This window comes from Sodiomyces alcalophilus (assembly GCF_042370955.1).
Source record: "Sodiomyces alcalophilus JCM 7366 unplaced genomic scaffold ACRALscaffold_1, whole genome shotgun sequence".
In the NCBI taxonomy this organism is placed as follows: Eukaryota; Fungi; Ascomycota; class Sordariomycetes; order Glomerellales; family Plectosphaerellaceae; genus Sodiomyces; species Sodiomyces alcalophilus.
Genome location: NW_027263532.1, coordinates 3,687,933 through 3,699,776, shown reverse-complemented (window position 1 = coordinate 3,699,776; position 11,844 = coordinate 3,687,933). Strand labels below are relative to the sequence as shown.

Below are 11,844 nucleotides of genomic sequence, written 5' to 3'. Positions count from 1 at the left end.
CCAGCACGATCATTGGCTACTGGACGTCGGAAACACATGGTAGTCCAGTGACACCTATTTGATGCCGTTGATCCTGCCCCTCTGATGCAATGGCGGGCAATCGACAGCTTGCCGAGCGTATCAAGACGCGAGAAGGGCGAATGTTTGGGATGGGACGCAGAGATCGAGAGTATTGGGCCTGCAGATGAGAGTTTGACATGTCGCCCGGTTGTCTCGGCGATTCGACCGGCTGGGGGGTTTGAAGTTCGACGTTAGCTTGGACGACTGCCTGGATGGGACTCGACCGTTTGTTTGTCTGTCCAGCAGCCTGGACTAGGTGAAACGTCCTCGACTCCCAATGGCTGAATTTAGGCTGTAGTGTGTCGTCATACGGAACAGGGGCGCAGCACAAATTGGGCAGAAACAGCTGCATCAGGGAAACACCAAGCCTTTCGATTGGGTCTCACCGCACTAATAGGGGCACTTGACCCATGGGCAAAATTTTCGCGATGCGCCCTCTTGCTGCTATCTGCGGTTTGTTTTGATTTCTTGGTTCACTGTTTTGTCGTACGGAATGAGCTCGATGCTCGTCGATGTGTCCCCCCGCTTCTTCGAGCTTTTTGACAGTTCGGCAGAAGATGTCGGTGGGAGGGGCCGGATCGATGGCCCACAATGTGTGAGCTGGCAGTGAGTCAGCCCTATCTGCCAACGCAGCGAGGCCACTTATGCTACTGTCCCGGGCACGGGCTTCACAGAGCCGGATAGCAGATGGGTAGCGAGTAGATGGATTCTGGCGGCATCGGGCAAAATTGTGGATCAGAAACAGGCTCATTTTGTATTCGAGTTTATGCGAGGCGAAGAAGGCGAGGACAAGTCGGGAATAATTATATCGTGTATGAGATCATGGCAGTACCACCCGATAATAATATCCATGTTGATGGTGTAATGGCCTTGATCTGAAATCCTCGCTGCCGAATCGTACCCAAGGAATCTTTTGGAAACAAAGCAGAGACAGCACAGTGAGCATCCCCTCACTCTTCCATATCTGGCTCATCATGTCGGAGTGCATTCGAGAATTGAGAATCATGTTGCATCCCATCGCCACGAACCTATGAACGTATGGTCAAGTATTGTCAAGCTACAAAACGATACTGTCTTAACACGAGCTATTTTTGAGAAATCCGTCTGCCTATTTCCCTCGCCCCTCGACTGTGAGAAGCGCTCCCTTCCCAAAGCCAAAGGCAACCAAACAGGGATCCCACATCGATGCTGAATCTACTCAGGCTAGAGCAGGCAGTGAGCCTCCTACGCCAAATCCCCCCTTGCATTTACACCCGAGGCACAAGACAGAGGAAGTTAGAGACAGCTCGAAAAGCAATCCCATAATCAATAAGAAGTACGAGGTAGCTGCCTGGAGCACGACGAGGCCTAGGTAATACAACGTGCACCCTCTCGTCGGCTACCAAGTGATTCAAAAGACGGCGCTTGCGTCACATTCCAGTCCATCCAATGCTTCCAGCACTGCATTGTCTGTATTGTGTCCCGTCGTCTCCAATTGGGGAGACAGTCCTGGTTCACCACGGCAACCAGCCAACACCCGCGATTCACGTTCGAGGATTGCCACCTGCATACCCAGGTAGGTATTTGACCGTAGATCGTAGCTTATCGGCTACTTACGAATAACAGACCTGGAACATCCTACAGCAACTGCAGACGACCAATCGCGAGATTGTCACTACAATACACTAATACACAGCCAATTTTCTGGACCTTTCCCTCGTCCTCCAAATTATCATTACGCCAAAGGGAAAACCAACCTGCCTAGTCCTGGGGTTTCCTGACGTTGCACCTTCTCTAGATGCTGCGGTCCCCTTCTTCATACAGCAGACGGCGGATATTCAAGGCATCCATCAACTCCGACGCGGCCACTCTATATCATTGGACTACTTCTCCCATCGAATTCTCCGTTGTGAAATAGGTAAGCTCCGAGAGTTGCTTTAAAAGGAACGAGCCACTGTGGGCCATCGAAGCGACACAACAAGGCCCGTCCCGCCACCAAGGCCCAGCGACAAGGGAAGCCATCTATCAAGCCCGAACTAACTATTGAAACTGTTTACAAAGTACGTGTTTCTACTTCATTCTGCTTCCTTTTGCCATTCGACAATGTCACTGCTTTCTGGCATCACAAATACAAATTGTCGTCGGTGACTTGTGGTCCGCACGAAGCAACATGTCAATCTAGGCGTTCTGGACGAGTACTCGTTCTGGACAGGCCCAAGTGGAAAAAGCCTGAGCGCACCAACCGAAAGTCGAGGTTCAAGGGTCAGGTGCCGAGACACAGGAACTTGAGATTTCCAAAAAGGAGGGGCAGGGGTATTATCCATTTATATCTTTTTTTTCCTCATTTCCACTATTATCTGTATTCAGTCTGTGATCCTATCGGGATCGAGGGCACAACGTACAACTCCTTCACAGTGACCGACCACTTCCTGCGTCTCCCTCCCCTCCTCCATAGCCGCTTCCCGCCTCATCCTGCCTGGAAAAAGCCCTTCCATCCCGCATATGGCATCCATCCGCCATTTTCTCTTAATTCAATCTGCAGCGTTCTCACATGAACACCCTGTACCTTGACTAACAAACCAATTCTCTACTTCATGATAGACCAATCCCATCGGGTTCCCAGTTCCTCGGTCGCCCATTTAACAAAGGCCTCCTCCCACTACCCACTGGCCTTTGCAACCCCGCCTGCTGTTGTACCATCGTCACCGCCTTCGCTCCCCACGGCCACTCCCCGATCATATTTCTACGCATTAGGTACTTCAGTACATACACTAGGCCCTCGGAGAGAACGTGCAAAAAGGCATTGCTTCTTCCAATCTGCAGTTCCACGTCGGTTTATTACATACCTGAGGTGTATCGCCGCCTTGCCAGGCGATTTTCACCTGCAGTCGCTGCCCAGCTGCATCGAATATCCATCCACCTTTCTTTTTTTTTCCTTCTTCCTCTTCCCCATTCTCACCCACCGGGCAAAACCAACTGCACGTCGTTTTAACAACATATCCTCCTGTGGACCACCAGACCAACGTAAAGCAAGAGGATAACTCGACCACGCTCCAAATCCCTATTTCAACATTCCTCGCTCTCAAATATCGCTGGTGTCCCGCATTTTCCGACTGTTACTCTCTGACGAATGTTTCGAAACTCCTTCAAGCTCCGATTTGCTTCAAAACACCTATATCCCTTGCGCTTCTTCGCGCTTCTTGGCCGAGCCTGAGCCCTTGGACGATTAATCCCGGCTATCTACCTCCTGTGCATACAGACGGGCAGAACTCGGCTCGCCGCTGTAGAAAAGGCCATCCTTTTCCCCTTTTCTCCCTTTGCTTTCTCTACCGGTCACAGCCTCTACTCCGACTTTCCCACGGGATAGTCGCGAGTGAAGGATATACCCCATGTAAGTTTCGTCCAAGCTGTCCCCCCACCCACGTCTATCGACTGTGTATTAACATCATGACCTCCCTAAGGCGACGACATCCGAACCTCAGTATACGACAAGGCCACGGCCACATGTCACGACCTCTCTCGTATAGCGAAGAGGACGACTACTCTTCTCATCTCTACAGCCAAGAGGATAGCTCCTCTGCAGAGTGGGGCGCGGCATACGACGACGAGCTTGACCCCGAGGACTCTGCCTCGGTCGGCAATGGACGGAACTACCGCTCGGCCTCTCACTCCCGCTCTCGTTCCCGCTCTCAATCTCGCCGGCCTCCCTTGCGCCAGCACGTCTTGCCTGTTCGCCAGCCTATGCCGTATCATTCCGCACCGGTTCCAGCACCCGACAGCGTGGATCCGTCCGAGGAATACGGACCATATCCCGGCCACGGGGCTTACGGCCCTCCCGGAGGTTACTACGGCGCCCGAAGTCCTCCGTCAGGTAGGCCGCCTGCCCCCTACCCTCAAAGCCACGCGGGGGGCTACATGCCGGGGCCTTATGGGCCGAACAATCAGACAATGGTTCCCTACGGGAACTACCCGGGGAACCCGTTTTCACCGCTCGCCAACGGCAGTGGCCAGAGCTACTTTGGTGCAGAACAAAGGGGCCCATACGACATGATGCCGTATCAACAACCAGGCTACTACGGTGGACCCGCTGGCCCCGTGGCCCACGCTGGCCACGGTGCGCACGGTGCACACGGTGTCCACGGTGGCCTCGGCGCCCACGGTGCTCTCGCTGCCCACGGTGGCCTCGGTGCCCACGGTGCCCACGGTGCTCTCGCTGCCCACGGTGCTCACGGTGGCCCTGGAGGGTATCCCATTGCCCCCCATATGCAGCAATACATGTATCACTCGCCGCCCCCACCGCCTGCCACCGAAGCGCCCGCTCCGCCGAAAACGCCAGCCCCGCCAGAGCCTCCGAAGCCTGATCCAGAAAAGGAACAAATGATGCTCCAGCTCAAGCGATTGGAAGAGGAACGGGCGAAGAAGGAAGAGGAAGAGAAGAGGAGAGAATTTGAAGAAAAAATTCGAAGGGAGGCGGAAGAACAAATCAGGATTCGGGAAGAAGCCCGTCGGAAAGCGGCCGAGGAGGCGAAGAGAGAGTTTGAGCTGGCCAAGGCAGAGGCAGAGAGGGCTGCGCGGGAGAAGATGGAGGCAGAACGCAAGGCGGAAGCCGAACAGGCTAGGCAGCACGCGGAAACCATGGCTCGCATCGAACGGGAGGCCCGAGAGAAGTACGAAGCAGAGATGAAAGCCGCCGAAGAACGTAAGCAGCGCGAAGAGGAAGCCCGCGCGGCGGCCGAGGCTGAAGCACGGGCCAAGTTTGAAGCACAGATCAAAGCGGAAGCCGAGGCCAGAGCTGCCGCTGCAGCGGCGGCGGCGGCTGAAGCAGAAGCAAAGAGGAAGTGGGAAGAGGAGACCAGGGCAGCGGCCGAAGCCGAAGCAAAAGCCAAGTTCGAAGCCAAGCTCCAGGCGGAAGCCGAAGCAGCTGCTGCCGCTGCCGCAGCGGCGGCGGCCGAGGCCGAGGCAAAGAAGAAGTGGGAGGAGGAAACCAGGGCGGCGGCTGAAGCCGAAGCAAAAGCCAAGCTTGAAGCAAAGCTCAAGGCGGAAGCCGACGCCGCAGCAGCCGCAGCAGCAGAGGCCGAGGCAAAGAAGAAGTTCGAAGAGGAGGCCAGGGCGGCGGCCGAAGCCGAAGCCCGGGCCAAGCACGAAGCGAAGCTCAAGGCGGAGGCCGACGCCGCAGCAGCCGCAGCAGCAGAGGCCGAGGCAAAGAAGAAGTTCGAAGAGGAGGCCAAGGCGGCGGCCGAAGCCGAAGCCCGGGCCAAGCTTGAAGCCGAGGCCAAGGCCGCCGAGGAGGCAGCAGCCGCAGCTGCGGCGAAGAAGAAGGAGGAGGACGCATTGAAGAAGAAGGCTGCCGAGGAAGCCAAAGCCAAATTCGAAGCCGAGGCTAAGAAGACCAAAGACCAAGCGCCCATCAAGTTCAAGGACGCGGTGGGCAGGAAGTTTAGCTTTCCTTTCCACCTGTGCGCCAAGTGGGAGGTACGTTTTGAGCTACCTCGTCTTTCTCTCCCTCTTCGTCACCCCAACCCTTTTTCTCTTGTTCTCAAGATGCTAACGATGAACCCCAGGATATGCAAGACCTCATCAAACAGGCCTTCCTACATATCGACGTCATCGGACCCCAGGTCCAGGAAGGACATTATGACTTGATCGGTCCAAATGGGGAAATCATCCTCCCCCAGGTTTGGGAAAAAGTCCTCGAACCCGACTGGACGATCGAGATGCGCATGTGGCCCGAGAGCAAGATGGCGCAGCATCACAAGACCATGCAGCAGCACGCAGCCTTCATGAACATGCGGGCTGGGGGGCGAGAATTGCCCGAGGCTCTGCGCGCCAAACTGGCGGCGCAGATGGCGGCGGGACGCTTCCCCCGCGGCGGGCCTCCTCGCCCTGGTGGTGGCGCCGGTCCCGGCGACGGGCCCCCACCTCCGCCGCCCCATCCGCAGCCCGGCCGTGGTCCGCCGCCCCACGTTGTCACTGTGGAACCGAAAAAGAAGCCCAAGTCCAACGGCGCGGTGCTGAGTTGGATGGCAGGTAAACCGGTCAAGAAGAAGTGAGTAACCTCTGGTTCCTTGATTGGCCTGGGCATCATGCTGACTCTTCGTAAGGTCCAAGAAATAGCCCGTATAGACGGAGCTTTTACGTCTGTGATGGTTTTTGGATGACCAAAGCTTGTTAGCGGCATGTTTGACGGGGACTTTTCCCTTGACGTCTCCTTGTCGCATACCCATGATACCTTGCTGCGTTTCCTTGTCATATTTCTCGCCAGTTTTTTTGTTTTTGTTTTGATGTATTGGTCAGCCACATTGCATTCCTCGTCAAATGTCCGCAATTCTCGTCTATAATGCATGAATGCTGGGAGTATGCGGCACTTTCGGGCACTTTTGGTAGGGACGGGGTAGGAATGGGCGAATGGGCCCAAGAAAACACTCGTCGGATTACCACTTCAGCGGTCTATTATGTGGAATACGATTTTCAGACCCGGATAGGCTTGCTGGTTTGGAAATTCATCATGGCGCAACAAAGTGCTGTTGACGAGACTGGTATGGATGGTTATGATGCGATGTCTATATCTTTTCTTTCTTTTTTGTTTCCCCCTTTCTTTCCTATTTCCTTTTTTTCCTTCCTCCTCTTATAACATTATGTACGAACGTCTAGAATTGTGCGGGGTTGCTTCGGTATAAATACAATCGTCTGGCTGTCTATTGTTTTGTACAGGCGTCTATTCTTCGTCTGTTTGCCGTTCGGCCGGGGCGTTTGCGGCTGGGATTGGGGGGCCATCGTGGGGCGACGACTCTTTCAAGTCTTTCCGTTGACGGCAGGGAACATCTTGGGCGCCCCTAGGATTCGTCTGGCCCGCTTCTCGAATGCCTCGACCATGACGCCGGCCACCTTGTCCGATACAGCTGCGCTCACGGCCGAATATAGCGGATTGGCGAACTGAAACCTGATGACGAGGTCGACCTGCGTAGTCGCGTTCCCCTCGCCACCGGCCGTCAGATGGTCTTCGAGCGGCTGTACCGTCCACCGCGTCACGAGACTCTTGAAGACGTCGCCGCCGGGATGGTCGCCCGTGCCGTCGATTTCGGCTCCGCTGACCGCTTCGACGCTCCGACCGGGTACGCAGCGCAGGCGGCTGGTGAAGGTCTCTTCGAAGCCGCCCCAGCCGACACGGAGGTCAGCTTGCGCCGGGCAGGATGGGGGATCGGGATCGTCGGGGGAGTTCTTCGGCGGGGTCGTCCAGCGGGTGACGCGCGAGTGGGAGCAGTAGGGGACGAAGGTGGAGTAGGAGTCGACGTCGGATATGAGGGTGTAGAGGTCCGCGGCCGGGTAGGGGAGGATGCGGGTGGCGGTCAAGGTCTGAGGAGGGGCCGAGGGGAGGTCGGGTAGGGTGAAGAACGGGCGGTGGCTATGCGGCGTGCGTGGGGTGGCATGGCGGAGGGTCGTGGCGGCGGCCGGTGGGCATCGGAGAAGAAGGGAGGACGTTGACGACAGTGCCGGGGAGGAGAGGACGTTCGCTAGGGGACTGGCGAGGCGGAGAACGGACGGTCGCAACATTGGAGAGCGAGTGACAGTCGGTTCAGGTGTAGGGGGATTTCGATCCAAGGAATGACGTGTCGGTCGAGGAGGACGATGAATCGCTTGGTAAGAGGCTGAAGATGTGAAGGGCTGCTCAAGGAGCGTAGGCCATTGTTTCGCCGCTTCCGACGCTGTCTATAGTGATGTAGGGACTCTCCGAAAAATGAATTCTTCCACCAAGCGCGCCCCAGCCGCAATTCCGGTTCTAAATCCAATCCGTCGTGGTAGAAGCAAATGATGGACGGATATCACGTCGCGGTATCAGTTTTAGTCCGTACAGTTTTCGGGCCCACCAAAAGTCACTTACAAGATCCGGGTCGTGCTGACATAATCAGGTCCTAGGAAGTGACATTCGTCATGGTGGGGAAGTCAGGAACGACCTTCGGACTTGTCCGTAGACATTGACACGACCTTCACCTCTGCCCACACGCGACACACGAACCATCACCGCCAAAGCTCTGGCCGCGACAGCCCGTCGAGCTTTTCAACATGTCCTACTAGCACTCAACTATATCACTCTTCACCGACCTAGATTGATTTTGCTTTTCTTCTGACCAGTCTTCCAATCCCTGCATCTGGCCCCGCGCGGGCTCGACCGCTGACACCATGTACGTAGCAAGAGCGCGCTGCCTTGGGGGTGGAAACGCCGGGACTTGGCGGCGACACTATGTATGATGGAAACGGCGCTGATGGTTACCATAGGTTCGAAAAGTCCCTGTATGACCTCATTCGAGGTCTGCGAAACCACAAGGGCAACGAGCGCGAGTATATACAGAACAGCCTCAAGGAATGCCGCGCCGAAGTGCGGAGTCAGGACATGGGTAAGGCGCAACACCCCCGACCACCCCTTCCATAGCTATACCTTCATATGGCCGCTGTTGTGGTGGATTGCTGATGCCAGAGTCGGGCAGACGTCAAGGCGACGGCCCTCTTGAAGCTCGTGTACCTCGAAATGGTCGGCCATGACATGTCCTGGGCGTCGTTCCACGTCCTCGAGGTCATGTCCTCGCAGAAACCTCACCAGAAGCGCGTGGGCTACCTCGCCGCCGTGCAGAGCTTCCGCCCGGATACCGAGGTTCTCATGCTGGCTACGAACCTCTTGAAGAAGGTAGGCAGGACACAGACCCGCAAATCCCACGGCTGCAATGGAGTCTAGGAAATTAACCGTTGTCGTTGTTGCTTTAAGGACCTCGCCTCGCCTCATCCCACCATCATCACCCTTCCCATGGCTACATTACCTCACATCATCACGCCGTCGTTAGCTCTGTCCACACTGTCGGACCTTCTTCCCCGTCTCAGCCATTCTCACCCGAACATCCGCAAAAAGGTCATCGTCACCTTGTATCGGCTCGCCCTAGTATACCCCGAAGCCTTGAGGGCCGCTTGGCCCAGGATCAAGGAGCGTCTTATGGACAAGGGCGAAGAACCCAGTGTCACCGCCGCTATCGTGAACGTGGTCTGCGAACTGGGATGGCGGAGACCCCACGACTTTCTGCCGCTCGCGCCTAGGCTCTTCGAGTTGCTGGTCGACGGGGGAAATAACTGGATGGCGATCAAGCTCATCAAGCTGGTAGGTTGTCGTTGGGCTGGGATACTGTCTGGCTGAGTTTTGAGAGATCATATTTTGCGACGGACAGGAGGCTGACCTGACCTCGTGCTTAGTTCGCCGTCCTCACCCCCCTAGAACCTCGGCTCGTCCGCAAGCTATTACCACCCCTGACCACTCTCATCAGGACGACGCCGGCCATGTCGCTGCTATATGAATGTATCAACGGCATCATTCAGGGCGGAATATTGGGGACCGCCGATGACGGGAGCGAAGAGATTGCGACGCTCTGCGTCAGCAAGCTGAGAGGCATGGTCATGATCGACGGAGATCCCAACCGTAAGTCATTACTGGACAGAGTCTTGACGCGGCCACAATTTAACTTTTGGGGTATCAGTCAAATACGTTGCGCTGTTGGCATTTAACAAAATCGTCGTCACCCACCCTTTCCTGGTTGCGCAGCAAGAAGATGTTATCCTCGAGTGCATCGACAGCCCCGATATCACCATACGGACCAAGGCCTTAGATCTAGTTCGGGGAATGGTCAGCCCCGATAACCTCGTTACAATTGTCAGCCGCCTCATGAAGCAGTTAAGGACATCGGTGCCATCGAGGGATGACAGACACAACGGGACGCCGGCCGGAGACGAATCCGAACCCGACTCGGATGATGATGCAAGAGTCAGGATCAATCCCCGAGCCAGGGAAAAAGATAAAGCCCCGCCACTGCCGGACGACTACCGCATCGATGTCATAGGTAGGATCTTGGACATGTGCTCACAAAACAACTACGGCAATCTGGAGGACTTTGACTGGTATATCGACGTTTTAACACAGCTGGTACGGATGGCCCCGGCGCCTCGCGTTCTGGGTGCTGAGCTCGAATCCACCGCATCATACGGTGCTTCGAGTGTGGGAGACATATCAGAGAGAATTGGCGATGAGATACGCAATGTTGCTGTCAAAGTTAGGGCCATGCGACCTTCAGCAGTCCGAGCTGCTGATCTGATTCTGACGCAACTGATCACCGATGCTCCGGCGGGGCACTCTATCGGATCTGCCTCGGTCAAGTCAATATCATGGCTGCTTGGGGAATATCCAAGCCTAATAGGCTTGCCTGACGATACCTTATCGACATTATTACAGACCGTCCCTCGGCTGAATTCCCCCGATGCCCTAGTCATCTGTCTGCAAGCTGTTGTCAAGATTTTTTCCTTCATCGCAGGCAGTGACCGACAGGGTTGGACGCCGGCGTGGAAGTCCAGGATATCGCTGCTCATGGCGCGCATCATAGATGTGTTGGAGCCACTCGCCCTCCATCCGAATCTGGAGGTGCAGGAGAGGGCAGTCGAGTTTGTCGAACTTCTCAAGCTGACGGCCGAAGCCGTCTCGGGGCAACCAGCTTCAACCGACGACGCCGAACAAGATGCGCCACTTCTTCTCATCCAAGCGATCCCGTCGCTTTTCCAGGGATGGGAACTAAATTCGGTGGCCCCAGCAGCGCAGAGGAATGTCACAATGCCGGATGGACTCGACCTGGACGAACCCATCCATCCGAACCTCAATGCACTCTTGTCTGAGACGGACACTCTCCACCTGAACACGGACGAGATGAACGACTTTGAAATCTTCTACCATCAGCGGCCCGCGCCGACTAGCATATCATCGTCTGAACCAGCCATCATGAGACTCGGGGAACCATCCGATGAGGTCGTCAGCTCATACCAGGAAGCCTCGGAAGACTCCTACTTGGATCCCGATATTGTGGCGCGCCGCAAGGCCGAACGTATGGAGCGGAATCGAGACGACCCATTCTACATTGGAGGCCTCAACAATGCTCCTCCCCGCACGTCGACGCCGATTCACAACATCCTCCAACAGGAAAACGGACCCGACCTCGACATCGACTCGATCCCCATCATGCAACTCGACTTGGGGCAGCTGGGCACCTCGGCCCCCTCGCCGGCCTCGCCCGTGTCCGCACAGCGACCCATCCCTCGCCCGCGGCAGAGAGTCGTTGTCGCCGCCGACGAAACCCTTGCCGGCAGCGAGGGGTCAACGCCACGCAACTACGAATCGGAGAACAATTCGGACAGCTTCACCAAGTCGCGCGCCAAGAAGCTCAAGCAGGGGCTGTTGCGGGTCGACTCATCGCACATTGGCTCGTTCAGTCTCGAGGGCGATTCGCCGACCGGTGTTGGCGCCGCGGCGGCGAACCCGTACGACTATGAGCGGCAGCAGCGCGAGGAGGCCGAGATGGCGCAGGCCATGAAGGAGGTGGAGAAGCTGCGGCTCGAGATGCAGCGGGCCAACGAGCGCGTGCAGGTTGCTCAGGGAGTCGATGCGGAGGGTACAGTGGTCAAGAAGAAGGTCAAGAAGAAGAAGCCGAAGCCGTCTAGCTCCGCCGTGGGGGAAGAAGGCGTTGTCAAGAAGAAGAAAAAGAAGAAGGTGGAAGGCGACGACGGCAAGGTGGAAGGTCAGGCGCCGGACGAGGCGGCAGTGGTGACTAAGAAGAAGAAAAAGAAGAAGACGCCTGTCAAACCTACGGCGGTGGAACCTGAGGCTCAAGATGCCGCTGCTCCTGCTGCTGCCACTGCCACTCCCACCGAGCAATAAGTGCCCTGGTAAGGACGCAGGGTGCAGGGCGCAGGGCTGGGCCATCCAAGACTACAGAATCATGAAACCTT

The 11,844-nt window shown here is 56.2% G+C and overlaps 5 protein-coding genes across 5 annotated transcripts; 3 read left to right on the top strand and 2 right to left on the bottom strand.

Moving 5' to 3' along the window:
• Positions 1-16: 16 nt before the first annotated feature.
• ACRALDRAFT_2015584 (uncharacterized protein) lies at positions 17-811 on the bottom strand (the record flags this gene model as incomplete). Its single annotated transcript, XM_071019808.1, has 3 exons — positions 17-428; positions 469-508; positions 538-811. The coding sequence occupies 3 exons, from the start codon at positions 809-811 to the stop codon at positions 17-19; spliced, it is 726 nt and encodes a 241-aa protein (XP_070879597.1).
• Positions 812-1,098: 287 nt separating this feature from the next.
• On the top strand, positions 1,099-2,594 carry ACRALDRAFT_205496 (uncharacterized protein; the record flags this gene model as incomplete). The annotated part of the gene is made up of 9 exons (XM_071021725.1): positions 1,099-1,111; positions 1,199-1,334; positions 1,447-1,615; positions 1,684-1,710; positions 1,838-1,948; positions 2,010-2,190; positions 2,222-2,257; positions 2,289-2,306; positions 2,407-2,594. 9 exons carry the CDS (start codon positions 1,099-1,101, stop codon positions 2,592-2,594), a joined length of 879 nt encoding a protein of 292 aa, XP_070879596.1.
• Positions 2,595-3,486: 892 nt separating this feature from the next.
• On the top strand, positions 3,487-6,089 carry ACRALDRAFT_2024531 (uncharacterized protein; the record flags this gene model as incomplete). Its single annotated transcript, XM_071020231.1, has 2 exons — positions 3,487-5,511; positions 5,601-6,089. The coding sequence occupies 2 exons, from the start codon at positions 3,487-3,489 to the stop codon at positions 6,087-6,089; spliced, it is 2,514 nt and encodes an 837-aa protein (XP_070879595.1).
• A 583-nt stretch (positions 6,090-6,672) lies between these two features.
• ACRALDRAFT_205498 (uncharacterized protein) lies at positions 6,673-8,219 on the bottom strand (the record flags this gene model as incomplete). Its single annotated transcript, XM_071021727.1, has 7 exons — positions 6,673-6,795; positions 6,850-7,746; positions 7,789-7,816; positions 7,890-7,933; positions 7,962-7,998; positions 8,050-8,091; positions 8,167-8,219. 7 exons carry the CDS (start codon positions 8,217-8,219, stop codon positions 6,673-6,675), a joined length of 1,224 nt encoding a protein of 407 aa, XP_070879594.1.
• Positions 8,220-8,563: 344 nt separating this feature from the next.
• Positions 8,564-11,773, top strand: ACRALDRAFT_2024529 (uncharacterized protein; the record flags this gene model as incomplete). The annotated part of the gene is made up of 4 exons (XM_071020230.1): positions 8,564-8,719; positions 8,798-9,181; positions 9,274-9,496; positions 9,555-11,773. 4 exons carry the CDS (start codon positions 8,564-8,566, stop codon positions 11,771-11,773), a joined length of 2,982 nt encoding a protein of 993 aa, XP_070879593.1.
• Between the last annotated feature and the right edge of the window lie 71 nt (positions 11,774-11,844).